The 26,312-nt window shown below is 43.0% G+C and overlaps 1 protein-coding gene across 3 annotated transcripts in view; it reads left to right on the forward strand.

The window, feature by feature from the left end:
• The window catches only part of ZBTB7A (zinc finger and BTB domain containing 7A), a 615,087-nt gene that overhangs the window by 314,716 nt on the left and 274,059 nt on the right, over positions 1-26,312 (forward strand). The window contains exon 3 of one of the 3 annotated variants that reach the window (XM_069767903.1): positions 16,835-17,508. The exons of the other annotated variants lie outside the window; for them this stretch is intronic. Within the exon in view, the coding sequence (XP_069624004.1) occupies positions 16,835-16,880 (46 nt within the window). The 3' untranslated portion in view covers positions 16,881-17,508. Of the gene's footprint in view, positions 1-16,834; positions 17,509-26,312 lie in introns of those variants that run through there. 3 annotated transcript variants of the gene reach the window in all.

A 26,312-nucleotide genomic window follows, 5' to 3' on the forward strand; every position in this document is an offset into this window, starting at 1 on the left:
ACCTTAAAACATGTGCGCTCTCTCGTGAGCTCATTTTGTGGGATACATAACTGCTTTCGTCGGGCTGTCGGGCTTCATAGATTGGAAAGTGGACTCCGCCTGAAGATTCCACCGGACCATGCCAGTTTTTCATACCTTCAAGAGATCAATCTGTAGTGCCGATCTTTCAGCAAAGTTAGGTACGGACCTTCTATAATATCCAATGATGCCAAAGAACTCTCTCACCTGTTGCGTAGTAAGAGGTCGTGGTTAGTTTTGGCTTCAGTTTTATTTGGGGTTCGATAATTACCCCGACCAATCACGTACCCCAAACACCTGGCTTCCTCAAGTCCTATCACACATTTTTTGGCGGTTTGCCATCAAACTACCGCTTGCACCTGGGGCAAGTAGATTTGCCAGTCGCTACAATAGATAATGATCTCTTCTAAGTGCCCAGATGCATACTTCTGATGGCTCTAACACTATGTCTATCAGCCTCTGAAATGTGGCCGAGGCCCCCTGTAACCCAAAATGCAAGACTACATAGTGATAGAGACCCTCTGGGGTCACAAAGGCAGTCTCTTCTTTGGCTGACTGTCAGAGACACCTGTCGGTCACCCCTGGTAGAATTGAGCATCGTGAAGTGCTGGGCCTGTCCCAGTGTCTCAATCAGCTCAGCCACCCGGGGCATTTGGTGATCTGTCCGGCTTTGGGCTAGTTCCATTGTACTGATTCCACTCATTCCTGGACTCCTCAATGACTCCTAAGTGGAGCATCTTCTTTGCGTCTTCTGAGATGGCTTGCCTCTGGAACAGATTTGGTTCTCCAGCTGGACCTCGGTGTCCGGTATAGATAGTCTGAGCCTACATTGACACCCGGCGAGTAAACCCTCAGCCCACAGGATCATGGGGCAGATGGCAGCCACATGTCCTGACTCTTTGACCCGCTAGTCCAATAGACCCATTTAGGGGAAATGTATGGGCTTGGTTCTGACTCCCCAGCAGACTGTCGTGATACTTTCCCAGGCTTGCAGAGGGGGGCGGCAGGACAGTCAGAGTACCGTATGAAGTCCTGGGTGGTTGTATAACACTCAATCAGTGTAACCACCTGGTCTAGGTTGCCCAGGTCCTCCTTGTCCCACCCAACGCTATATAGCTGGTGGTAGAGTTCGCACCAACCAGTCGACTGCTACCTGCTCTACCATCTGGGCTGGGCTCAAGGTTTCAGGCTGGAGCCATTTTTTACCAAACTGCAATAAGTTATTCTCCTGAGACCTAGTATGCCCGTACATGTGTTAACCCCCCCAGTCGAGTAAGGATCTCACCTTGAGTTTCCCATAGTTCTGGGCGCCTCTCTGCTGAGGTCAAAGTAAGCCTTCTTTGCTTCTCCCATCAGGAACGGGGCCACCACTTCAGTCCACTGAGAAATTGGCAAACTCTCCTGCTCAGCTGTGCGCTCAAACACGGTGAGGAAAGCTTCCATGTCTTCCTCTGGACTCCTCTTCCTCAGCGCTGACCTATCTTTGTTCTGGGCCTCAGGACAATCTGGGGTTCGCAGCATGGGACGTCTCTTGCAGTTCCACAATCTGATGCAGCATCAGGTTGTTCATTTGCTGCTGGTACAGCTGCTAGTGCTGTTGGTACTTGTCCTGCTGCTGATGTTGCCACTGAAACTGCAGCTGCAGATGGGTGAGGACCAACTGTGTCAGTATCTCCTCCATTTTATTAGCAGCCCTGGGCTGTAATTTCTGCAGAGCCAAACCTTAATTGCTGCTTTAAATGAAAATTGTGGCCATTGTACTTTATATACAGACAGGAGATGTCCATTATAGCAAATATGTATAGCAAATACAGTATACATTGGTAAACCATTGGTAGTTCAGTGATTGGAACATGTGTGCTTGCTCTAAACAAAAATAGCAGTTATCTAATGCACGATATGTTATGAAAAAGCTACAGGACAGAACCAACAGGAGCAATATAAGCATTCGTCGTGTTTTGGGTGGCCTGTTTTGGCTGTGCGGGTTCATCCATTGCGCTGGACAGCATAAAAATATGCTACTGTTTGTTCAATATAAAGTGAACATAACAAGGTCCATAGATGGTCCTTCAAGGTCAGTAAGTTGACTTGGGTTTTGACTTTGTGCCACTGGGTCTGATTTAGGGTAAACCAGGCAGTGGAGCCTAAGGCTGTATGCACACGGTGCATTTTTTGCTGCTTTTTTTTTTCTTCGCAAAATTGGGCCAAGAACGCTAAGAAATCCTTATGCCAGCTAATTCAATGAGAATCCTGAAATGCTGTGCACATGGTTAGTAATTTTCCTTTGAGTATTTGCAGTGCATTTTATTCTGCAGCATGTCAATTCTTTGTGTGAATTTTTAGCATTTTTCACCAGTTGACTTCAATTGAGTCAGTTCAACGCAGGTATAAAAATGTTTGCGGATTTTATGGTTTTTGCTTGTGTTTTTACTGACTTCCTATGGTGTTTCCCATGCTTTTTTGAAAATATCTGTAAACCAGCTCACCCATAATGCATTAGCTGGGCTTCAGGAGCACGGACCCACTGTGTCCAAGCGTATATAATCCAAAAGAAGAAAGATGTCCAGCTCCACCGAATCCGTGAAAAAAGTTTCTTTATTCTCAAACTTTAACAGAGGATACAAACTTCAGCACAAACCATATGGGTGTGGATCTCAACGTGTTTCTGGAGATTAAGCTTGCTTGTAAACATAAGGATGAATGACCTCGGGGAGATCAAAACATCCAACACCGCGGAGACACCATCATGTGTTTCTCAACGTAGTGATCCAGAACACTGCCCCCATCCCTTATGGGAAATATGCAAATGCACGTAGAAAAGCTGCAGAGACACCATCACGTGTTTCTCAACGCAAGCAATAAATAGCCAGGTCTTTCACTGGGAAGGAACAACCACGAGAAGGGCAGCATATGTGGATGGATACCATGTTTTGGCATAGGTGGTTTTCCTTTATGGATGCTGACCTTCCCGTGGTTGTTCCTTCCCGGTGAAAGACCTGGCTATTTATTGCTTGCGTTGAGAAACACGTGATGGTGTCGCCGCGGCTTTTCTACATGCATTTGCATATTTCCCATAAGGGATGGGGGCAGTATTCTGGATCACTGCGTTGAGAAACACGTGATGGTGTCTCCGTGGTGTTGGATGTTTTGATCTCCCCGAGGTCATTCATCCTTATGTTTATAGTCCTTTTACTAGGCACTGCTCCTAATAGCCAGTTTCCTATTCCACACTGATGAGGGGCAAATACCTCTAAGCTTGCTTGATCATGACTAAGGGAGCTTGTCTCCAGAAACGCGTTGAGATTAAAGTTTGTGTATAAAGAAATTTTTTTCACAGATTCGGTGGAGCTGGACATCTTTGTTTTCTTGTTTCCCATGCTGTCATCTGTGTGACAGCTTAGAGAAACATCGGCGGTTCTGAACATCGGTAACGTTACTGCGGTAAGATCGTTATTGTTGGTCAGAGCGCTGCAGGGTCCCACTGTCAGATATCAGCGTGATCCCATAGCTGTGACTGACCCACGTTAGAAAGCTTACCGCAGGTCACCAGCGTCTGCTGATGAGTTTACTATTCCTATTAGACTACGTCTGCTGTCACTAATAACTGTGATAGCAGATGCCGCTGTTGGGAGAAGTAGTCTTGTCAACCAGTGCCTTTGCTCAAACTTGAAATATAAATAAAACATTTACAATATTAAGTACATATCCAAATAAAAAAAAACATTCTACTCACCTGACACCGAATCCCTGATGCCCTTGTCTTCTATAAAAAAAATTAAAAAATTAAACTAAAAATATTTAACTTAACATCCAATCCCCAATGCTCATGTCTCCTGTAAACATTCAAATAATAAACAACCATATACTCTCATGTCTGGCATAGTCCACCTAATTCAGAGTGTCTCACGGCGATCTCTGTTATGATCTGGTGGTCTTGGAGCAGCATGAGACGTACTCTGGAGAAGGTGGTCCCTGTACTGACCGCAAACCCTGAACCTAGCAGCGCAACTAAAAGTAGCCGTGGGGGTACCTAACACTCCCTAGACCCCTCGGCACAGCCAAAGATCTAACTACCCCTAAAGACAGAAACAGGAAACATATCTTGCCTCAGAGAAAATCCCCAAAGGATAGATAGCCCCCCACAAATATTGACTGTGAGAGTAGAGGGAAATAACATACGCAGATATGAAATCAGATTTTAGCATAGGAGGCCATACTAGCTAAAAAGAAAGGATAGAACAGAGTACTATGCGGTCAGTATAAAAACACTAGAAAATATCCACCGCAGAAAATATGGATCACCACATCTGACTAAAGACATGGGGGGTATATCTGCATCTCCAGAGAAATAGCTAGGCTGCAAAAAATCCTTCACAGACCAAGCTGGACAAGACAAAAACATGAAAATGCACAGAACTATAAGGTCCACTGCAGGTGGACAGCAAAAACAAAGCCAGGACTTATCTTTGTAGAAAAACACAGCAAACTGGAGAGACCAGCAGGGAAGTGAATCCTTCAAGAACAATGGGCAACTGGCACTGACTAAAGTTTCCAGCAAAGCTATATACCCCAGTCAGTTTTGCAATTAGTAGATACACCTGTCCACTCCTACAGTCCAGGCACAACTGCATTACCCTCTACAACCACCGGAGGGAGCCCAAAAGCTGAATTCACAACAGATCTCACTTGTAAAACAAGTAAGATTGTCATGGGACACTCTGGATTACGTGGACTAAGGCAGACAGGAGAGTATATGGTTGTTTGTTTGTTTGTTTGTTTTTTTTTACAGGTGACATGGGTATTGGGGATTAGGCGTTTGAGTATGTTAAATTTAGTTTTAATAAAGGAGTCTGTCATTTTTTTCATATAAAGGGCTTTGTTCTGGGTGTATTTAAATTGCAAACATTTACTGTGGGTTAGTAATGGGGGCATCTTATAGACACCTTTCCATTACTAACCTGGGGTTCATATCCGCTCCCAATACTATCACCCCACTTGCCAATGCATTGGGCAGGTGGGAAGAGTGAGGCAAAGGGCCAGCTCTGGCACATCTTATTGATGCGCCACTTCTGTGTCAGCTGAGAGCTGATGTTTTTAGTTCGGGAGTGGGCCAATAGCCATGGCCCTTTCCTGGGCTATTAGTATCAACCCACAGTTGTCTGACTTGCGTTTGATTAAATTTTCTAGGGGGACCCTAGTTAATTTTCTTTCTGGAGTCCCCCTCTAAACTAACCAGTAAAGGCTAAGCAAACAGCTGTGAGCTGATAATAGCCTGGGAACCTTTATGGTTATTGGCTCCTTTCCAGAATATTATCAGCCGTCAGCTGAGCCCACACTTTTTTTTCTTTTTCTTGTAAAAATTAACAGGTATCACGGTGCACGCTAATTTCTGTCAGTTGCTGTTTGGTTACAGCCTATCTAGGTTCATTCTGTTAAAGCTACTACATACACTGGTGACAGTGTGTGTGTAGTGATTACATCTTTAATTACTGTTTTAGTAATGAGGGTGTCTGGCAATCCCTAATCCAATTACTCTGATGCTACTGCATCTGGATGAAAAAGAAGGGGTTGAACCAGGAAATGACATCACAAAACATTATTTTGTTATTTATTTATTTTTTTTCAAATATCTACTTGGCACAAAAAGCATTCATTGCTGTGCAAAATAAGGTGTGTTTTTGTCACCGAGAGATGCAGAAATTTCTGCAAGCAAATACTCAATGTGCGCACATACGTTAAGGAATTAGGTGGTTTTAATCTTTGCATTGGATATATTTTTCCACTGGGAGTAATCCCTATTAACAATGATGATGCGCAACTAGGGTGCAGGTGCCAATTCATGGTGCCAGGATAGTGGGCAGAAATCAAACAGGTAGAGGCAGGCAGAGGAACCTTGTCAAAATTGAAAACCAAATATTAAACAGGAAAGTAATTCTTTAAGGCTATGTTCACACTTTGCGGATTTTGCTGCGGATCAAATCCGCTGCGGATCTGCAGCAGTTTCCCATGAGTTTACAGTACAATGTAAACCTATGGGAAACGAAAAACGCTGTGCACATGCTGCGGAAAAAAACGCGCGGAAACGCAGCGGATTACATTCCGCAGCATGTCACTTCTTTTCTGCGGATTTTCACCTGCTCCAATAGGAAACTGCAGATGAAAATCCGCAGAAGAAACCGCAGTAAAAACAACGATAAACTAGCAGTAAAAACCGCGACGGGTTTTCACTGCGGATTTTGGAATTCTGCTGTGGAAAAATCCGCAGTGGAATCTGCAAAGTGTGAACGTACTCTTTCATAATTCCTGGTATCCCCTGACCTTATAGATAGCGTGCACTTTATCCCATTTCTCCCTATCCTGGCACTCCTTGCACTTTGCATACTATTAAGGATTGGTGTGCTCCCAGCATAGGTTTTTGAGTGGGGCCTTGGTGGCTTAATTAGTGCAGCACCTATATTACTATAGCACTTTAGCTAGCATTTGCACTTTAGAGTTTACATTTGTTATTTACACAGTTATACCAATTTTGCTTGTTTTTGTTATTAATTTTTCAGTATAGTGCAAAAAAATTTTTTTCTCCTTTTTTTCTCCTTTTTTCTCAGTATATGGTCAGGGTCTGGGCTATTGTATTTTATGCGGACCACCTGTATCTGTCTTTTACCTGCTTGGTAGTGTTTATTCTGCTTTGTTATTTTGTAATTAATAAATATTTGTTATATACTCCTTTGGGTCTCTTATGTTTGAGTTTTCCCTGGTTGTGCTATGTTATGTTTTGGAGTTTCTACTATTTTGATCCTGTGGTTTATCTTGTGTTTCTCTTCAAAGTGTGAACTTAGCCTTAATAGGCTTGGTGAGCATTTTGAACCCACAAGTTCTTCAAGGAACTTTTATAACATTAGGATTAGTGTTGAGTGAATGTGGTCAGGTAAGTTGTTATCCGAGCATTCTTGTGTGCTAACAGTGTCTTTGGCGTTTTTGAAAAATGTTTGATTCTCCGCGGCTGCATGTCACGTGCATGTCTCGTGGCTGATCAACAGCCACAACACATGTCAGAGATTGCCTGTTTGTTAGGCGATCGCTGCATGTGTTGCAGCTGTTGAACAGCTGGAAGACATGTAACATAGTAACATAGTAACATAGTTAGTAAGGCCGAAAAAAGACATTTGTCCATCCAGTTCAGCCTATATTCCATCATAATAAATCCCCAGATCTACGTCCTTCTACAGAACCTAATAATTGTATGATACAATATTGTTCTGCTCCAGGAAGACATCCAGGCCTCTCTTGAACCCCTCGACTGAGTTCGCCATCACCACCTCCTCAGGCAAGCAATTCCAGATTCTCACTGCCCTAACAGTAAAGAATCCTCTTCTATGTTGGTGGAAAAACCTTCTCTCCTCCAGACGCAAAGAATGCCCCCTTGTGCCCGTCACCTTCCTTGGTATAAACAGATCCTCAGCGAGATATTTGTATTGTCCCCTTATATACTTATACATGGTTATTAGATCGCCCCTCAGTCGTCTTTTTTCTAGACTAAATAATCCTAATTTCGCTAATCTATCTGGGTATTGTAGTTCTCCCATCCCCTTTATTAATTTTGTTGCCCTCCTTTGTACTCTCTCTAGTTCCATTATATCCTTCCTGAGCACCGGTGCCCAAAACTGGACACAGTACTCCATGTGCGGTCTAACTAGGGATTTGTACAGAGGCAGTATAATGCTCTCATCATGTGTATCCAGACCTCTTTTAATGCACCCCATGATCCTGTTTGCCTTGGCAGCTGCTGCCTGGCACTGGCTGCTCCAGGTAAGTTTATCATTAACTAGGATCCCCAAGTCCTTCTCCCTGTCAGATTTACCCAGTGGTTTCCCGTTCAGTGTGTAATAGTGATATTGATTCCCTCTTCCCATGTGTATAACCTTACATTTATCATTGTTAAACCTCATCTGCCACCTTTCAGCCCAAGTTTCCAACTTATCCAGATCCATCTGTAGCAGAATACTATCTTCTCTTGTATTAACTGCTTTACATAGTTTTGTATCATCTGCAAATATCGATATTTTACTGTGTAAACCTTCTACCAGATCATTAATGAATATGTTGAAGAGAACAGGTCCCAATACTGACCCCTGCGGTACCCCACTGGTCACAGCGACCCAGTTAGAGACTATACCATTTATAACCACCCTCTGCTTTCTATCACTAAGCCAGTTACTAACCCATTTACACACATTTTCCCCCAGACCAAGCATTCTCATTTTGTGTACCAACCTCTTGTGCGGCACGGTATCAAACGCTTTGGAAAAATCGAGATATACCACGTCCAATGACTCACCGTGGTCCAGTCTATAGCTTACCTCTTCATAAAAACTGATTAGATTGGTTTGACAGGAGCGATTTCTCATAAACCCATGTAGGTGCAGGGACTCAAACATATTTGAGCACGACAATGACACTCGGTTAGTACATGAGCATAATCGGATAACACCTTTTAACACCTTATTAAGTTGGATGTGAAAATGAAAAATTACATTTTTTTTTTAAACTAAAATGTTCCATTAGCCTCAAAATTTTCATTCTCACAATGAGTAGTACTCCATATGTGGTTGTATACTACTATTTGGGCAGCCAGTAGGGCAGTGGTCCCCAACTCCGGTCCTCAAGAGCCATCAACAGGTCATGTATTCAGAATTTCCTTAGTATTGCATAGATACCATTTCAGACACCTCAGCCAAATCAGATGTTCTGCTTCGCACCGATGAGGCGAACATGTCCCAAAACACGTCTGCAAATGGTTTGACTTTTCATCCTAACTCATGTGACAAGTCTCATTAAAGCAAACCTGTAAGCAGGATGGATTTTGCTAAGAAAGCTCCTGGCACTGTGAGGTTAGCAGTATTAAAATTATACCTGGAGTGAAGAAATGCGTTGTGGTTCTTGTGTAATCAGTGTTAGAAGTTTTCAGTTAATGATGTAACTGTACTCTGGGGTAGGTCTGTAGGCAGAGTCTTAGCTTCCTGCTCTAAGCCAGAGAAACCAACAGCGAAGTTTGAATCCCTAGCAAGATGATGCTAATGAATAATCTAGAATATAGTTTCAAAAAAACAACACTAATATAGCATCCAGGTAGGACTGTCTAGGTAATTGTTCTATGCGAGAAAACATATAAAAAAAGGCATATAATGAACAATAGAAATACAATACTTTATTAGAAACACTAAAAACACAACAGACACTACATTAAGAGTGCCTGTGGTGCATGATGATGAGCCAAAGAAAAATAAGTGGCTCCACCAGATGGCAGGCAAGCGCAAACTATAGTAATAGTATTCAATGTCAAAAAGTCTTAATACCCATGTAATCCTATAGAGTTCAAAATAATGAATCAGTACAGTTAGAGTGCCTGTAATATATATAGGGTGTAACACTGAGACCTGGGTAGTGAACCCATCATATCCTACATTGATGTAGCAACTAAAGTAACATGTCTTACTAGAGACCATGTGATGGTGCCACTTCTCCTACGCACCTTTCGGCAGCGTGCCTTCGTCAGGGTGGTGACATCATAGCATCAACTTGCTCCTTAACCCCTTCCCAACCTGTGACACAGCGTATGCGTCATGAAAGTCGGTGCCAATCCGACCTGTGACGCATATGCTGTGTCACAGAAAGATCGCGTCCCTGCAGATCGGGTGAAAGGGTTAACTCCCATTTCACCCGGCCTGCAGGGACAGGGGGAGTGGTAGTTTAGCCCAGGGGGGGTGGCTTCACCTCCCCGTGGCTACGATCGCTCTGATTGGCTGTTGAAAGTGAAACTGCCAATCAGAGCGATTTGTAATATTTCACCTAAAAAACTGGTGAAATATTACAATCCAGCCATGGCCGATGCTGCAATATCATCGGCCATGGCTGGAAATACTAATGTGCATCCACCCCACCCCACCGATCGCCCCCCCAGCCCCCCGATCTGTGCAGCGCTCCCCTCCGTCCAGTGCTCCGCTCCCCCGTCCTCCTGTCCGCTCCCCCCATGCTCCAATCACACCCCCCGTGCTCCAATGAAACCCCCCGTGCTCCGATCCCCCCCCGCACAGCGATCCCCCCCGTGCTCCGATCCACCCCCCTGCACAGCGATCCCCCACCCCGTGCTCCAATCCACCCGCACGCACACCGATCCTCATCCATGCTCCGACGCCCCCCCCGTGCTCTGACGCCTCCCCCCCCGTGCTCCGACGCCTCCCCCCCGTGCTCCGACGCCCCCCCGTGCCCTGATCTCCCCCCCCCTTATACTTACCGAGCCTGCCGGTGTCCGTCTTCTTTCCCGGGCGCCGCCATCTTCCAAAATGGCGGGCGCATGTGCAGTAACATAGTAACATAGTTAGTAAGGCCGAAAAAAGACATTTGTCCATCCAGTTCAGCCTATATTCCATCATAATAAATCCCCAGATCTACGTCCTTCTACAGAACCTAATTGTATGATACAATATTGTTCTGCTCCAGGAAGACATCCAGGCCTCTCTTGAACCCCTCGACTGAGTTCGCCATCACCACCTCCTCAGGCAAGCAATTCCAGATTCTCACTGCCCTAACAGTAAAAAACAGTGCGCCCGCCGAATCTGCCGGCCGGCAGATTCGTTCCAGAGTGAATTTTGATCACTGAGATATAACCTTTCTCAGTGATCAATATAAAAAAATAGTAAATGACCCCCCCCCTTTGTCACCCCCATAGGTAGGGACAATAAAAAAATAAATATTTTTTTTTTCCACTAAGGTTGGGGTAAGAACTAGGGTTAGGGTTAGGGGTAGGGTTAGGGGTAGGGTTAGGGGTAGGGGTAGGGTTAGGGGTAGGGTTAGGGGTAGGGGTAGGGCTAGGGTTCGGGATGTGCACACGTATTCTGGTCCTCTGCGGATTTTTCCGCAGAGGATTTGATAAATCCGCAGTGCTAAACCGCTGTGGATTTACCGCGGTTTTTCTGCGCATTTCACTGCGGTTTTACAACTGCGATTTTCTATTGGAGCAGTTGTAAAACCACTGCGGAATCCGCAGAAAGAAGCGACATGCTGCGGAATGTAAACCGCTGCGTTTCCGTGCAGTTTTTCCGCAGCATGTGTACAGCGATTTTTGTTTCCCATAGGTTTACATTGAACTGTAAACTCATGGGAAACTGCTGCGGATCCGCAGCGTTTTCCGCAGCGTGTGCACATACCTTTAGAATTAGGCTATGTGCACACGGTGCGGATTTGGCTGCGGATTCGCAGCAGTGTTCCATCAGGTTTACAGTACCATGTAAACATATGGAAAACCTAATCCGCTGTGCCCATGGTGCGGAAAATACCGCGCGGAAACGCTGTGTTGTATTTTCCGCAGCATGTCAATTCTTTGTGCGGATTCCGCAGCGTTTTACACTTGTTCCTCAATAGGAATCCACAGGTGAAATCCGCACAAAAAACACTGGAAATCCGCGGAAAATCCGCAGGTAAAACGCAGTGCCTTTTACCCGCGGATTTTTCAAAAATGGTGCTGAAAAATCTCATACGAATCCGCAACGTTGGCACATAGCCTTAGGGTTAGGGTTGGGTTGGAATTAGGGTTGTGGTTAGGGGTGTGTTGGGGTTAGGGTTGTGATTAGGGTTATGGCTACAGTTGGGATAAGGTTTAGGGGTGTGTTGGAGTTAGAATTGAGGGGTTTCCACTGTTTAGGCACATCAGGGGGTCTCCAAACGCAACATGGCGCCACCATTGATTCCAGCCAATCTTGTATTCAAAAAGTCAAATGGTGCTCCCTCACTTCCGAGTCCCGACGTGTGCCCAAACAGTGGTTTACCCCCACATATGGGGTACCAGCATACTCAGGACAAACTGCGCAACAATTACTGGGGTCCAATTTCTCCTGTTACCCTTGAGAAAATAAAAAATTGCTTGCTAAAACATCATTTTTGAGGAAAGAAAAATGATTTTTTATTTTCACGGCTCTGCGTTGTAAACGTCTGTGAAGCACTTGGGGGTTCAAAGTGCTCAGCACATATCTAGATAAGTTCCTTGGGGGGTCTAGTTTCCAAAATGGGGTCACTTGTGGGGGGTTTCTACTGTTTAGGCACACCAGGGGCTCTGCAAACGCAACGTGACGTCCGCAGACCATTCCATCAAAGTCTGCATTTCAAAAGTCACTACTTCCCTTCTGAGCCCCGACGTGCGCCCAAACAGTGGTTTACCCCCACACATGGGGTATCGGCGTACTCAGGAGAAACTGGACAACAACTTTTGGGGTCCAATTTCTCCTGTAACCCTTGGGAAAATAAAAAATTCTGGGCTAAAATATTATTTTTGAGGAAAGAAAACGTATTTATTATTTTCACGGCTCTGCGTTATAAGCTTCTGTAAAGCACTTGGGGGTTCAAAGTGCTCACCACATATCTAGATAAGTTCCTTTGGGGGTCTAGTTTCCAAAATGGGGTCACTTGTGGGGGGTTTCTACTGTTTAGGCACACCAGGGGCTCTGCAAACGCAACGTGACGCCCGCAGACCATTCCATCAAAGTCTGCATTTCAAAAGTCACTTCTTCCCTTCTGAGCCCCGACGTGTGCCCAAACAGTGGTTTACCCCCACACAAGGGGTATCAGCTTACTCAGGAGAAACTGGACAACAACTTTTGTGGTCCAATTTCCCCTGTAACCCTTGGGAAAATAAAAAATTCTGGGCTAAAAAATTATTTTTGAGGAAAGAAAACGTATTTATTATTTTCACGGCTCTGCGTTATAAACTTCTGTGAAGCACTTGGGGGTTGAAAGTGCTCACCACATATCTAGATAATTTCATTTCGGGGTCTAGTTTCCGAAATGGGGTGACTTGTGGGGGGTTTCTACTGTTTAGTCACATCAGGGGCTCTGCAAACGCAACATGACGCCCGTAGAGCATTCCATCAAAGTCTGTATTTCAAAACGTCACTTCTTCACTTCCGAGCCCCGGCAAGTGCCCAAATAGTAGTTTACCCCCACATATGGGGTATCACCGTACTCAGGAGAAACTAGACAACAAATATTGGGGTCAAATTTCTCCTGTTACCCTTGGGAAAATTAAAAAATTCTGGGCTAAAAAATTATTTTTGAGGAAAGAAAACGTATTTATTATTTTCACTGCTCTGTGTTATGAACTTCTGTGAAGCACTTGGGGGTTCAAAGTGCTCACCTCACATCTAGATAAGTTCCTTTCGGGGTCTAGTTTCCAAAATGGGGTCATTTGTGGGGGGTTTCTACTGTTTAGCCACATCAGGGGCTCTGCAAACGCAACGTGACGCCCGCAGAGCATTCCATCAAAGTCTACATTTCAAAACGTCACTAGTTCACTTCCGAGCCCTGGCATGTGCCCAAACAGTGGTTTACCCCCACATATGGGGTATCAGCGTACTCAGGTGAAACTGGACAACAACTTTTGGGGTCAAATTTCTCCTGTTACCCTTGGGAAAATAAAAAATTGCGGGCTAAAAAATCATTTTTGAGAAAAGAAATTTTTTATTTTATTTTCATGGCTCTGCGTTATAAACTTCTGTGAAGCACTTGAGGCTTCAAAGTGCTCACCACACATCTAGATTAGTTCCTTTGGGGGTCTAGTTTCCAAAATGGGGTCATTTGTGGGGGATCTCCAATGTTTAGGCACACAGGGGCTCTCCAAACGCAACATGGTGTCCTCTAATGATTGGAGCTAATTTTCCATTTAAAAAGCCAAATGGCGTGCCTTCCCTTCTGAGCCCTGCCGTGCGCCCAAACAGTGGTTTACCCCCACATATGGGGTATCTGCGTACTCAGGACAAACTGGACAACAACATTTGTGGTCCAATTTCTCCTATTACCATTGGCAAAATAGGAAATTCCAGGCTAAAAAATCATTTTTGAGAAAAGAAAAATTATTTTTTATTTTCATGGCTCTGTATTATAAACTTCTGTGAAGCACTTGGGGGTTTAAAGTGCTCAGTATGCATCTAGATAAGTTCCTTGGGGGGTCTAGTTTCCAAAATGGGGTCACTTGTGGGGGAGCTCCATTGCATAGGCACACAGGGGCGCTCCAAATGCGACATGGTGTCCGCTAACAATTGGAGCTAATTTTCCATTCAAAAAGTCAAAAGGCGCGCCTTCCCTTCCGAGCCTTACCATGTGCCCAAACAGTGGTTTACCCCCACATGTGAGGTATCGGTGTACTCAGGAGAAATTGTCAAACAAATTTTAGAATCCATTTTATCCTGTTGTCCATGTGAAAATGAAAAAATTGAGGCTAAAATAATTTTTTTGTGAAAAAAAGTACTTTTTCATTTTTACGGATCAATTTGTGAAGCACCTGGGGGTTTAAAGTGCTCACTATGCATCTAGATAAGTTCCTTGGGGCGTCTAGTTTCCAAAATGGGGTCACTTGTGGGGGAGCTCCAATTTTTAGGCACACGGGGGCTCTTCAAACGTGACATGGTGTCCGCTAAAGAGTGGAGCCAATTTTTCATTCAAAAAGTCAAATGGCGCTCCTTCCCTTCCAAGCCCTGCCGTGCGCCCAAACAGTGGTTTACCCCCACATATGAGGTATCAGCGTACTCAGGACAAATTAGACAACAACTATCGTGGTTCAGTTTCTCTTTTTACCATTCGGAAAATAAAAAAATTGTTGCTGAAAAATCATTTTTGTGACTAAAAAGTTAAATGTTCATTTTTTCCTTTCATGTTGCTTCTGCTGCTGTGAAGCACCTGAAGGGTTAATAAACTTCTGGAATGTGGTTTTGTGCACCTTGAGGGGTGCAGTTTTTAGAATGGTGTCACTTTTGGGTATTTTCAGCCATATAGACCCCTCAAACTGACTTCAAATGTGAGGTGGTCCCTAAAAAAAATGGTTTTGTAAATTTCGTTGTAAAAATGAGAAATCGCTGGTCAAATTTTAACCCTTATAACTTCCTAGCAAAAAAAAATTTTGTTTCCAAAATTGTGCTGATGTAAAGTAGACGTGTGGGAAATGTTATTTATTAACTATTTTGTGTCACATAACACTCTGGTTTAACAGAATAAAAATTCAAAATGTGAAAATTGCGAAATTTTCAAAATTTTCGCCAAATTTCCGTTTTTATCACAAATAAACACAGAATTTATTGACCTAAATTTACCACTAACATGAAGCCCAATATGTCACGAAAAAACAATCTCAGAACCGCTAGGATCTGTTGAAGCGTTCCCGAGTTATTACCTCATAAAGGGACACTGGTCAGAATTGCAAAAAACGGCAAGGTCTTTAAGGTCAAAATAGGCTGGGTCATGAAGGGGTTAAAACCATAGAGTGGCTAATTACAATATGCCTAGCATTTTGTCACGTGACCGCAGGAAGTGGGAGAGTGGACTGCCGATACTTGTAGTTAAATGTAGATAACATGATTATGATTATAATAAAGTGCACAAGTGACAATAGAAGCATCCGTACAAATATAACTAGGTGCATATATTGTGAATACTAATATCTAAGGATGCACAGTTATATACATACAATATACACTCCAAATGAACCATGGTTGAAAATAAAAGTATCCACCAACCATATGCCCAATATAGAGGGCTCAAAAAGTCTTCATATATTATACAAACTAATATGGAGTGAAATTCTAATTTCTCAAAGTGATTTGTCAATCCACCACGGCGTTATTCTTCAATCCATCTGAGAAAAGAAAGTTCATGTATAAAGTGGAGGATCCATATAAAAACAAGTCCATGTATAAGAAAGTCCATTTGTGGTATCACACAGGATATTCCTGTGGACAAATAAGATCACATAGCAAGTATGCAACAAAAAAGTGGCAGTCCATACTAAAATTCCCATGTATCGGGCAGGGCATGGTTCCAACCATGCTTCTCTGACAGCAGCCTTGTAGGCGAAATTTCCAGAATGTATCAAGCAGACACGATTCCATTCAAATCAGGGTAAAAGTGATGTTCAATCAGTATAGCAAAAATTACCCTCAGGAGCTGTGAAGAAGTATCACAAATTAGTATCAAAAATTAAAACCAATATACGATAAAAAAAGACTAAACAATCACCGAAAGACAAAAAGCTAAAATGCAATAAAAGAAGATGCCAAAATTAACAAACATACCAATGTACGGGGTCGGAGTTCAGATAAAAAGAGCAAAACTTAATGATTCATTTAATCCATCTGGTTGTAGGGTGCACAGGGTCCATATCCACCTGGCTTCCTTTTGTGCCAGCAGGCGGCTAAGATTTCCTCCGTGAAAGTTAGAATGAATGTGATCAATTCCTTTAATGATGTGTCACAAGAATGGTACTGTTGAAAATGCCTTGGGATCGTCTTTTATGGCTCCATATCTTCCTCATTAGCAGCTGCCAGGATGTCTCGCACATGTTCCCGTGCCCTAACTTTTAATGCACTCATGATAAGTCCTACATAAATTAGGGAGCAGGGACATGTTGCATGATAAACAGCTGTCCGTGTGGAGCAATTAATAGAATGTGTAATGACCTATTTCTTTCCATCAGACGATAGGAATTCTTTTGCTTTCTCTATATTCGGGCAGGCAATTCACATGCCACATGGTGTACAACCCCAGTTATTTAGTGGTTTATTACTTATGCTTGAAAATATGAGGTTGGTTAGTTGGTGTGTAACTCGCCTTCCCCCGCCAGATCATAAATACACTGTCGATATTCTGGGTCCACAAAATGACCCCATTCATCCACGGGTACCGATCTATTGAGAGTAGGTCTGTGATGGTGGGATACGTTATGTGGGTATCATCTTGTGTATATTTATATTTTACTGATTATCATGGTGTTCTCTTGTAGGATGAGTTATTTGCCAATTGATGAATTGCTGTTATCTCCCATCTGATATCAGCCCCCACATTCCTGTACTGTTATCTCTCCACAGGGTCAGCAAACACCTGTTTGCTAATATGCTAATGACATATTGAACTAGCTTGTTGAAACAATGACCCCCTGTAGTGCCTTAATCCACCAGGCACCTTTGTCAGGTGTGGGAGGTCTGAAAACCACCCCAACCTGTCTGACTACTCCTGGACATAAGGAGAGGACAGGAAATGGGGGAAATTCAGATCCTGTGTGGAACCATGATGTGAAGACAGCATGTCAGAGAGAGAAAGAAGGGAATATGGACTGTATCCTCTGTGCTGGATTGTTGGACTTTTATTCTGTAACTGAACTGCATTCATGTTCTGGACTATTTTATCCTTTGAGTTGGTGGATCGTATATGGATCTTTTGTATTTTTGCCTAAATAAAGCTTTTGGAATTGTTCACTATTCTCTTGCTCTGTTGATTGTGTGATATCGGAGAAGGGCCCCATGATAAGGTCCCTCTCCCACGGCCCCAGAAACAGATTAGCGTTGGAGGGTGGACAAGCCGCTCCCATGGCTGTCCCCTGGAGCTGTAGGTAGAAGGACCCATTAAATATAAAAAAAAAATTGTGGGTAAAGAGAAAGTTCAACAATTGTAGAATAAACTACGTCTCCCCCTGGGAAAATTTCATCATAGAGGTAATATCCTGTTGCCTTTAACCCATGCTGATGTCGAATACTCGTGTAGAGTGACTCTACATCTCAAGTGACAAGGAGCATGTCCTCGTCAATGTGTATAGTCAATCCTACGTAAAAAATCAGACGTGTCCCGCAAAAAACGATGGAATCTTCTCGACAAGCTGCTTGAGGAAAGAATCGATATATTTGCCATCGTTCTCGGCAATCCCCCAATTCCAGATATAATGGGCCTACCTTGAGGATTTTGAGTGTCTTTGTGCACTTTTGTTAATAAATATAGTGTTGGGACAGATAGATCTTTAATCCACAGGAGGTCACGTATCTATTGAGTGAAGATATTACTATCCAACGCTGCTTAGAGGATCTTCCCCAGGATCTTCACTGCATGAAGACATGGGGTTAAACGTAAGTTTCTTATACTTGATGGTTCTTTTAATTGGCGGTATGCTTCAGCTTTATTCATCCTACAAGGCCATACCACAATATTGCTGCCTTTATCGGCTGGCTTAAACACTTCAAATTTTTTCAGACGTTTAAGGCCCATGTGTTCTGACAGTCATATTCTTCATATAAACATTATTGGGTATCTCTTCAAAGGCTTTGGTTACCAATTGAATAAAGATCTCAATATTAGAGCACAAAGATAGTGGAGGTAATTTTTTTTTAGAGTTTTGACTGATGGAAAATTATACTTTACCTAGAGATGGTATTTCATGTTCCATACAAAGTTCCTCCAGAATCTGTAGCACCTCCTGTTCCTCTGACATCAGAAAGTTGTGTCTTATGTCTTCATTGTGAAACCATTTCTTGAATGCAGTAATTTAGCAAAAATGTGAAGGCCTTTCACGGCTGTAAAGCGATCAAACCTTATGCTTGGTGAGAATGTCAAACCTTTAGACAGGAGGTCCAATTCAATGTTAGAAAAAGAATGATTGGATAGGTTAATTACCTTTGGTTAATTTACCTTCTGAAAAATTACTGTAGGAGGCGACAGGATAGAAGAGATGGATTACATACAGTAAATACAAATGGAATAGGTAGATATATTTTCAGTGGGTACCGGATAGTATTCAGACCTCAGTAAATTTTTCACTCTGTTTCATTGCAGCCATTTGGTAAATTCAAAAAAGTTCATTTTTTTCACATTAATGTACACTCTACACCCCATCTTGACTGAAAAACACAAATGTAGACATTTTTGCAAATTGAATAAAAAAAAATCTGAAATATCACATGGTCATAAATTTTCAGACCCTTTGCTCAGACACTCATATTAAAGTCACATGCTGACAATTTCCTTGTGATCCTCCTTAAGATGGCTCTACTCCTTCATTAGAGGCCAGCTGGGTTTAATTAAAGTGGTAGGACTTGACTTGGAAAGGCACACACCTGTCTATACAAGCTATCACAGCTCACAGTGCTTATCAGACCAAATGAGAATCAGGAGGTCAAAGGAACTGGCCAAGGAGCTCAGAGACAGAATTGTGGCAAGGCACAGATATGGCCAAGGTTACAATAGAATTTCTGCAGTACTCAAGGTTCCTAAGAGCACAGTGGCATCCATGATCCTTAAATAGAAGAAGTTTGGGTCAACCAGAAGCCTTCCTAGACCTGGCTATCCAGCCAAACTGAGCAATCATGGGAGAAGTGCCTTGCCGAGAGAGGTAAAGAAGAACCCCAAGATCACTGTGGCTGAGCTCCAGTGATACAGTGGGGCAAAAAAGTATTTAGTCAGTCAGCAATAGTGCAAGTTCCACCACTTAAAAAGATGAGAGGCGTCTGTAATTTACATCATAGGTAGACCTCAACTATGGGAGACAAACTGAGAAAAAAAAAATCCAGAAAATCACATTGTCTGTTTTTTTTAACAATTTATTTGCATATTATGGTGGAAAATAAGTATTTGGTCAGAAACAAACAATCAAGATTTCTGGCTCTCACAGACCTGTAACTTCTTCTTTAAGAGTCTCCTCTTTCCTCCACTCATTACCTGTAGTAATGGCACCTGTTTAAACTTGTTATCAGTATAAAAAGACACCTGTGCACACCCTCAAACAGTCTGACTCCAAACTCCACTATGGTGAAGACCAAAGAGCTGTCAAAGAACACCAGAAACAAAATTGTAGCCCTGCACCAGGCTGGGAAGACTGAATCTGCAATAGCCAACCAGCTTGGAGTGAAGAAATCAACAGTGGGAGCAATAATTAGAAAATGGAAGACATACAAGACCACTGATAATCTCCCTCGATCTGGGGCTCCATGCAAAATCCTACCCCGTGGGGTCAGAATGATCACAAGAACGGTGAGCAAAAATCCCAGAACCACGCGGGGGGACCTAGTGAATGAACTGCAGAGAGCTGGGACCAATGTAACAAGGCCTACCATAAGTAACACACTACGCCACCATGGACTCAGATCCTGCAGTGCCAGACGTGTCCCACTGCTTAAGCCAGTACATGTCCGGGCCCGTCTGAAGTTTGCTAGAGAGCATTTGGATGATCCAGAGGAGTTTTGGGAGAATGTCCTATGGTCTGATGAAACCAAACTGGAACTGTTTGGTAGAAACACAACTTGTCGTGTTTGGAGGAAAAAGAATACTGAGTTGCATCCATCAAACACCATACCTACTGTAAAGCATGGTGGTGGAAACATCATGCTTTGGGGCTGTTTCTCTGCAAAGGGGCCAGGACGACTGATCCAGGTACATGAAAGAATGAATGGGGCCATGTATCGTGAGATTTTGAGTGCAAACCTCCTTCAATCAGCAAGGGCATTGAAGATGAAATGTGGCTGGGTCTTTCAACATGACAATGATCCAAAGCCCACCGCCAGGGCAACGAAGGAGTGGCTTCGTAAGAAGCATTTCAAGGTCCTGGAGTGGCCTAGCCAGTCTCCAGATCTCAACCCTATAGAAAACCTTTGGAGGGAGTTGAAAGTCCGTGTTGCCAAGCGAAAAGCCAAAAACATCACTGCTCTAGAGGAGATCTGCATGGAGGAATGGGCCAACATACCAACAACAGTGTGTGGCAACCTTGTGAAGACTTACAGAAAACGTTTGACCTCTGTCATTGCCAACGAAGGATATATTACAAAGTATTGAGATGAAATTTTGTTTCTGACCAAATACTTATTTTCCACCATAATATGCTAATAAATTGCTAAAAAAACAGACAATGTGATTTTCTTGATTTTTTTTTCTCAGTTTGTCTCCCATAGTTGAGGTCTACCTATGATGTAAATTACAGACGCCTCTCATCTTTTTAAGTGGTGGAACTTGCACTATTGCTGACTGACTAAATACTTTTTTGCCCCACTGTATATATATATATTGGGGCAAAAAAGTATTTAGTCAGTCAGCAATAGTGCAAGTTCCACCACTTAAAAAGATGAGGCGTCTGTAATTTACATCATAGGTAGACCTCAACTATGGGAGACAAACTGAGAAAAAAAAATCCAGAAAATCACATTGTCTGTTTTTTTTATCATTTTATTTGCATATTATGGTGAAAAATAAGTATTTAGTCAGAAACAAAATTTCATCTCAATACTTTGTAATATATCCTTTGTTGGCAATGACAGAGGTCAAACGTTTTCTGTAAGTCTTCACAAGGTTGCCACACACTGTTGTTGGTATGTTGGCCCATTCCTCCATGCAGATCTCCTCTAGAGCAGTGATGTTTTTGGCTTTTCGCTTGGCAACACGGACTTTCAACTCCCTCCAAAGGTTTTCTATAGGGTTGAGATCTGGAGACTGGCTGGGCCACTCCAGAACCTTGAAATGCTTCTTACGAAGCCACTCCTTCGTTGCCCTGGCGGTGTGCTTTGGATCATTGTCATGTTGAAAGACCCAGCCATGTTTTATCTTCAATGCCCTTGCTGATGGAAGGAGGTTTGCACTCAAAATCTCACGATACATGGCCCCATTCATACTTTCATGTACCCGGATCAGTCGTCCTGGCCCCTTTGCACAGAAACAGCCCCAAAGCATGATGTTTCCACCACCATGCTTTACAGTAGGTATGGTATTTGATGGATGCAACTCAGTATTCTTTTTCCTCCAAACACGACAAGTTGTGTTTCTACCAAACAGTTCCAGATTGGTTTCATCAGATCATAGGACATTCTCCCAAAACTCCTCTGGATCATCCAAATGCTCTCTAGCAAACTTCAGACGGGCCCGGACATGTACTGGCTTAAGCAGTGGGACACGTCTGGCACTGCAGGATCTGAGTCCATGGTGGCGTAGTGTGTTACTTATGGTAGGCCTTGTTACATTGGTCCCAGCTCTCTGCAGTTCATTCACTAGGTCCCCCCGCGTGGTTCTGGGATTTTTGCTCACCGTTCTTGTGATCATTCTGACCCCACGGGGTGGGATTTTGCATGGAGCCCCAGATCGAGGGAGATTATCAGTGGTCTTGTATGTCTTCCATTTTCTAATTATTGCTCCCACTGTTGATTTCTTCACTCCAAGCTGGTTGGCTATTGCAGATTCAGTCTTCCCAGCCTGGTGCAGGGCTACAATTTTGTTTCTGGTGTCCTTTGACAGCTCTTTGGTCTTCACCATAGTGGAGTTTGGAGACAGACTGTTTGAGGGTGTGCACAGGTGTCTTTTTATACTGATAACAAGTTTAAACAGGTGCCATTACTACAGGTAATGAGTGGAGGAAAGAGGAGACTCTTAAAGAAGAAGTTACAGGTCTGTGAGAGCCAGAAATCTTGATGGTCTGTTTCTGACCAAATACTTATTTTCCACCATAATATGCAAATAAAATGATAAAAAAAACAGACAATGTGATTTTCTGGATTTTTTTTTCTCAGTTTGTCTCTCATAGTTGAGGTCTACCTATGATGTAAATTACAGACGCCTCTCATCTTTTTAAGTGGTGGAACTTGCACTATCGCTGACTGACTAAATCCTTTTTTCCCCACTGTATGTGTTTCACTGACATCTATGTATTCTATATGTATATATCCGAATCTGTCAGTGTGATTTTACTGTATGCGCACATGAATTGCTGGCTTTTATTCTATCTATTTTATATATAATGTATGTTTTGACATTTTTCCTTTGAAAACTGTGTAAATGACAGAATTGCTGTATGTAAGGTCATATTAAAATCGCATTGCAATTTTTAAATTTCTGACCACTGTCACTTTACGAGGTCATAATTCTGGAATGCTTCAATGGATCACACTGATTCTGAGGTTCTTTTCTCATGACATTTTATTTCATGATAGTGGTAAAATTAATACATTTCAAAAACCTGACCGGCACATCCAAACATAGACTAAATGTGAACAGGTGCTGAACCTAGAGTCGCCAACTCGTATACAGTTAAGTAAATAAGGCAGCACACTGCAGCGCTAAAACATGTAAACTTGAAAACACGAAATTTGAACTTCATTACTGCACTAGAAATATGAAAAATGAGAGCTTTTAGTGCATAAAAATGGCCAATTTTATGTGTACCTGGTAGCCCCTTTACGGCATCTCTCTTATATCAGGTCCTAAACTTGCCTTACCTCGCTGAGAATAAACGTCTCCATCTGAATGGGTACATGTGAAACGTCTTCTTAGACTAAAATTCTCTCTCTCTGTGGAGGGGCATTGGACCTGCTGTAATTAAAACACCTGAAGCTAGGAGGCGGAGTGCACGATCAGAAGGCTAAAGAATACATTTCAAAAACCTTAAGTAAATAAGGCAGCACACTGCAGCGCTAAAACATGTAAACTTGAAAACACGAAATTTGAACTGCATTACTGCACTAGAAATATGAAAAATGAGAGCTTTTAGCGCATAAAAATGGTTTTTGAAATGTATTCTTTACCTTCTGATCGTGCACTCCGCCTCCTAGCTTCTGGTGTTTTAATTACAGCAGGTCCAATGCCCCTCCACAGAGAGAGAGAATTTTAGTCTAAGAAGAGGTTTCACATGTACCCATTCAGATGGAGACATTTATTCTCAGCTAGGTTAAGCAAGTTTAGGACCTGGTATAAGAGAGATGCCGTAAAGGGGCTACCAGGTACACATAAAATTGGCCATTTTTATGCGCTAAAAGCTCTCATTTTTCATATTTCTAGTGCAGTAATGCAGTTCAAATTTCGTGTTTTCAAGTTTACATGTTTTAGCGCTGCAGTGTGCTTCCTTATTTACTTAACTGTATACGAGTTGGCGACTCTAGGTTCAGCACCTGTTCTGTTGTGAATTCTGTGGCTGAATTCACTCCTGTGGTCACAAGTGGTACTGCAGCTTCTGAGCTTCCTCCCTCAGGTGTTCTGGTGAGCTCGTTAACTGCTTCATTACTTAACTCCGCCTGATGCTGCTATCCTTGCTCCTTGTCAATGTTTCAGTGTTGGATCTGAGCTTCTCCTGATTATTCCTGAGACCTGCTGCTCTGTATAGCTAAGTGCTTTTTGCTTTTTTGTTGCTTTTTTTCTGTCCAGCTTGTCTTTTGTTTTGCTGGAAGCTCTGAGACGCAAAGGGTGTACCGCCGTGCCGTTAGTTCGGCACGGTGGGGTTTTTTTGACCCCTTTGCGTGGTTTTGCTTTAGGGTTTTTTGTAGACTGCAAAGTTCGCTTTACTGTCCTCGCTCTGTCCTAGAATATCGGGCCCCACTTTGCTGAATCTATTTCATCCCTACGTTTGTCTTTTCATCTTACTCACAGTCATTATATGTGGGGGGCTGCCTTTTCCTTTGGGGAATTTCTCTGGGGCAAGTCAGGCCTATTTTTCTATCTTCAGGCTAGCTAGTTTCTTAGGCTGTGCCGAGTTGCCTAGGTAGTTGTTAGGCGCAATCCACAGCCGCTTTTAGTTGTGTTTAGGATAGGATCAGGTGTGCAGTCTACAGAGTTTCCACGTCTCAGAGCTCGATCTTGTATTTTTGGGTATTTGTCAGATCACTGTGTGCGCTCCGATCGCTAAGCACACTGTGTTTCTGGATTGCCTTCATAACACCTGTCATTAGCAAACATAACAGTACAAGGAGCCAACACTAATGATTCTCAATAGAGGGAAAGAGAAAGTTCTGACATCATTTTTTTTTTTTTTTTTTTTCTCAGCTCTGTGTTCACTTTTTTTTTTTCCCCCTAGACATTTGGGTGATTCTGGACACAGGTGTGGACATGGATATTCAGGGTCTGTGCTCTTCAATGGATAATCTCGTTATAAATGTACAAAAAATTCAAGATACTATTGATCAGAAATCTATGTTAGAACCAAGAATTCCTATTCCTGATTTGTTTTTTGGAGATAGAACTAAGTTTCTAAGTTTCAAAAATAATTGTAAGCTATTTCTGGCCTTGAAACCTCATTCTTCTGGTAATCCTATTCAACAGGTTTTGATTATTATTTCTTTTTTGCGCGGCGACCCTCAAGACTGGGCATTTTCTCTTGCGCCAGGAGACCCTGCATTGAGTAGTGTCGATGCGTTTTTCCTGGCGCTCGGATTGCTGTACGATGAGCCTAATTCAGTGGATCAGGCTGAGAAAAATTTGCTGGCTTTGTGCCAGGGTCAGGATGATATAGAAGTATATTGTCAGAAATTTAGGAAATGGTCAGTACTCACTCAGTGGAATGAATCTGCGCTGGCAGCTTTGTTCAGAAAGGGTCTCTCTGAGGCTCTTAAGGATGTCATGGTGGGATTTCCTATGCCTGCTGGTTTGAATGAGTCTTTGTCTTTGGCCATTCAGATCGGTCGACGCTTGCGCGAGCGTAAATCTGTGCACCATTTGGCGGTACTGCCTGAGGTTAAACCTGAGCCTATGCAGTGCGATAGGACTATGACTAGAGTTGAACGGCAGGAATACAGACGTCTGAATGGTCTGTGTTTCTACTGTGGTGATTCCACTCATGCTATTTCTGATTGTCCTAAGCGCACTAAGCGGTCCGCTAGGTCTGCCGTCATTGGTACTGTACAGTCCAAATTCCTTCTGTCCATTACCTTGATATGCTCTTTGTCGTCGTTTTCTGTCATGGCGTTTGTGGATTCGGGCGCTGCCCTGAATCTGATGGATTTGGATTATGCTAAACGTTGTGGGTTTTTCTTGGAGCCTTTGCGGTGTCCTATTCCATTGAGAGGAATTGATGCTACACCTTTGGCCAAGAATAAACCTCAATACTGGGCCCAGCTGACCATGTGCATGGCTCCTGCACATCAGGAAGTTATTCGCTTTCTGGTGTTGCATAATCTGCATGATGTGGTCGTGTTGGGGTTGCCATGGCTACAAACCCATAATCCAGTATTGGATTGGAATTCCATGTCGGTATCCAGCTGGGGTTGTCAGGGGGTACATGGTGATGTTCCATTTTTGTCGATTTCGTCATCCACCCCTTCTGAGGTCCCCGAGTTCTTGTCTGATTATCAGGATGTATTTGAAGAGCCCAAGTCCGATGCTCTACCTCCGCATAGGGATTGTGATTGTGCTATCAATTTGATTCCTGGTAGTAAATTCCCTAAAGGTCGATTATTTAATTTATCCGTGCCCGAACACGCCGCTATGCGCAGTTATGTGAAGGAATCCCTGGAGAAGGGACATATTCGCCCATCGTCTTCACCACTGGGAGCAGGGTTCTTCTTTGTAGCCAAGAAGGATGGTTCGCTGAGACCGTGTATTGATTACCGCCTTCTTAATAAGATCACTGTTAAATTTCAGTATCCCTTGCCATTGTTATCTGACTTGTTTGCTCGGATTAAGGGGGCTAGTTGGTTCACTAAGATAGATCTTCGTGGTGCGTATAATCTGGTGAGAATCAGGCAAGGAGATGAATG

The sequence above is a fragment of the Ranitomeya imitator genome, chromosome 1, assembly GCF_032444005.1.
Source record: "Ranitomeya imitator isolate aRanImi1 chromosome 1, aRanImi1.pri, whole genome shotgun sequence".
NCBI classification, from domain to species: domain Eukaryota; kingdom Metazoa; phylum Chordata; class Amphibia; order Anura; family Dendrobatidae; genus Ranitomeya; species Ranitomeya imitator.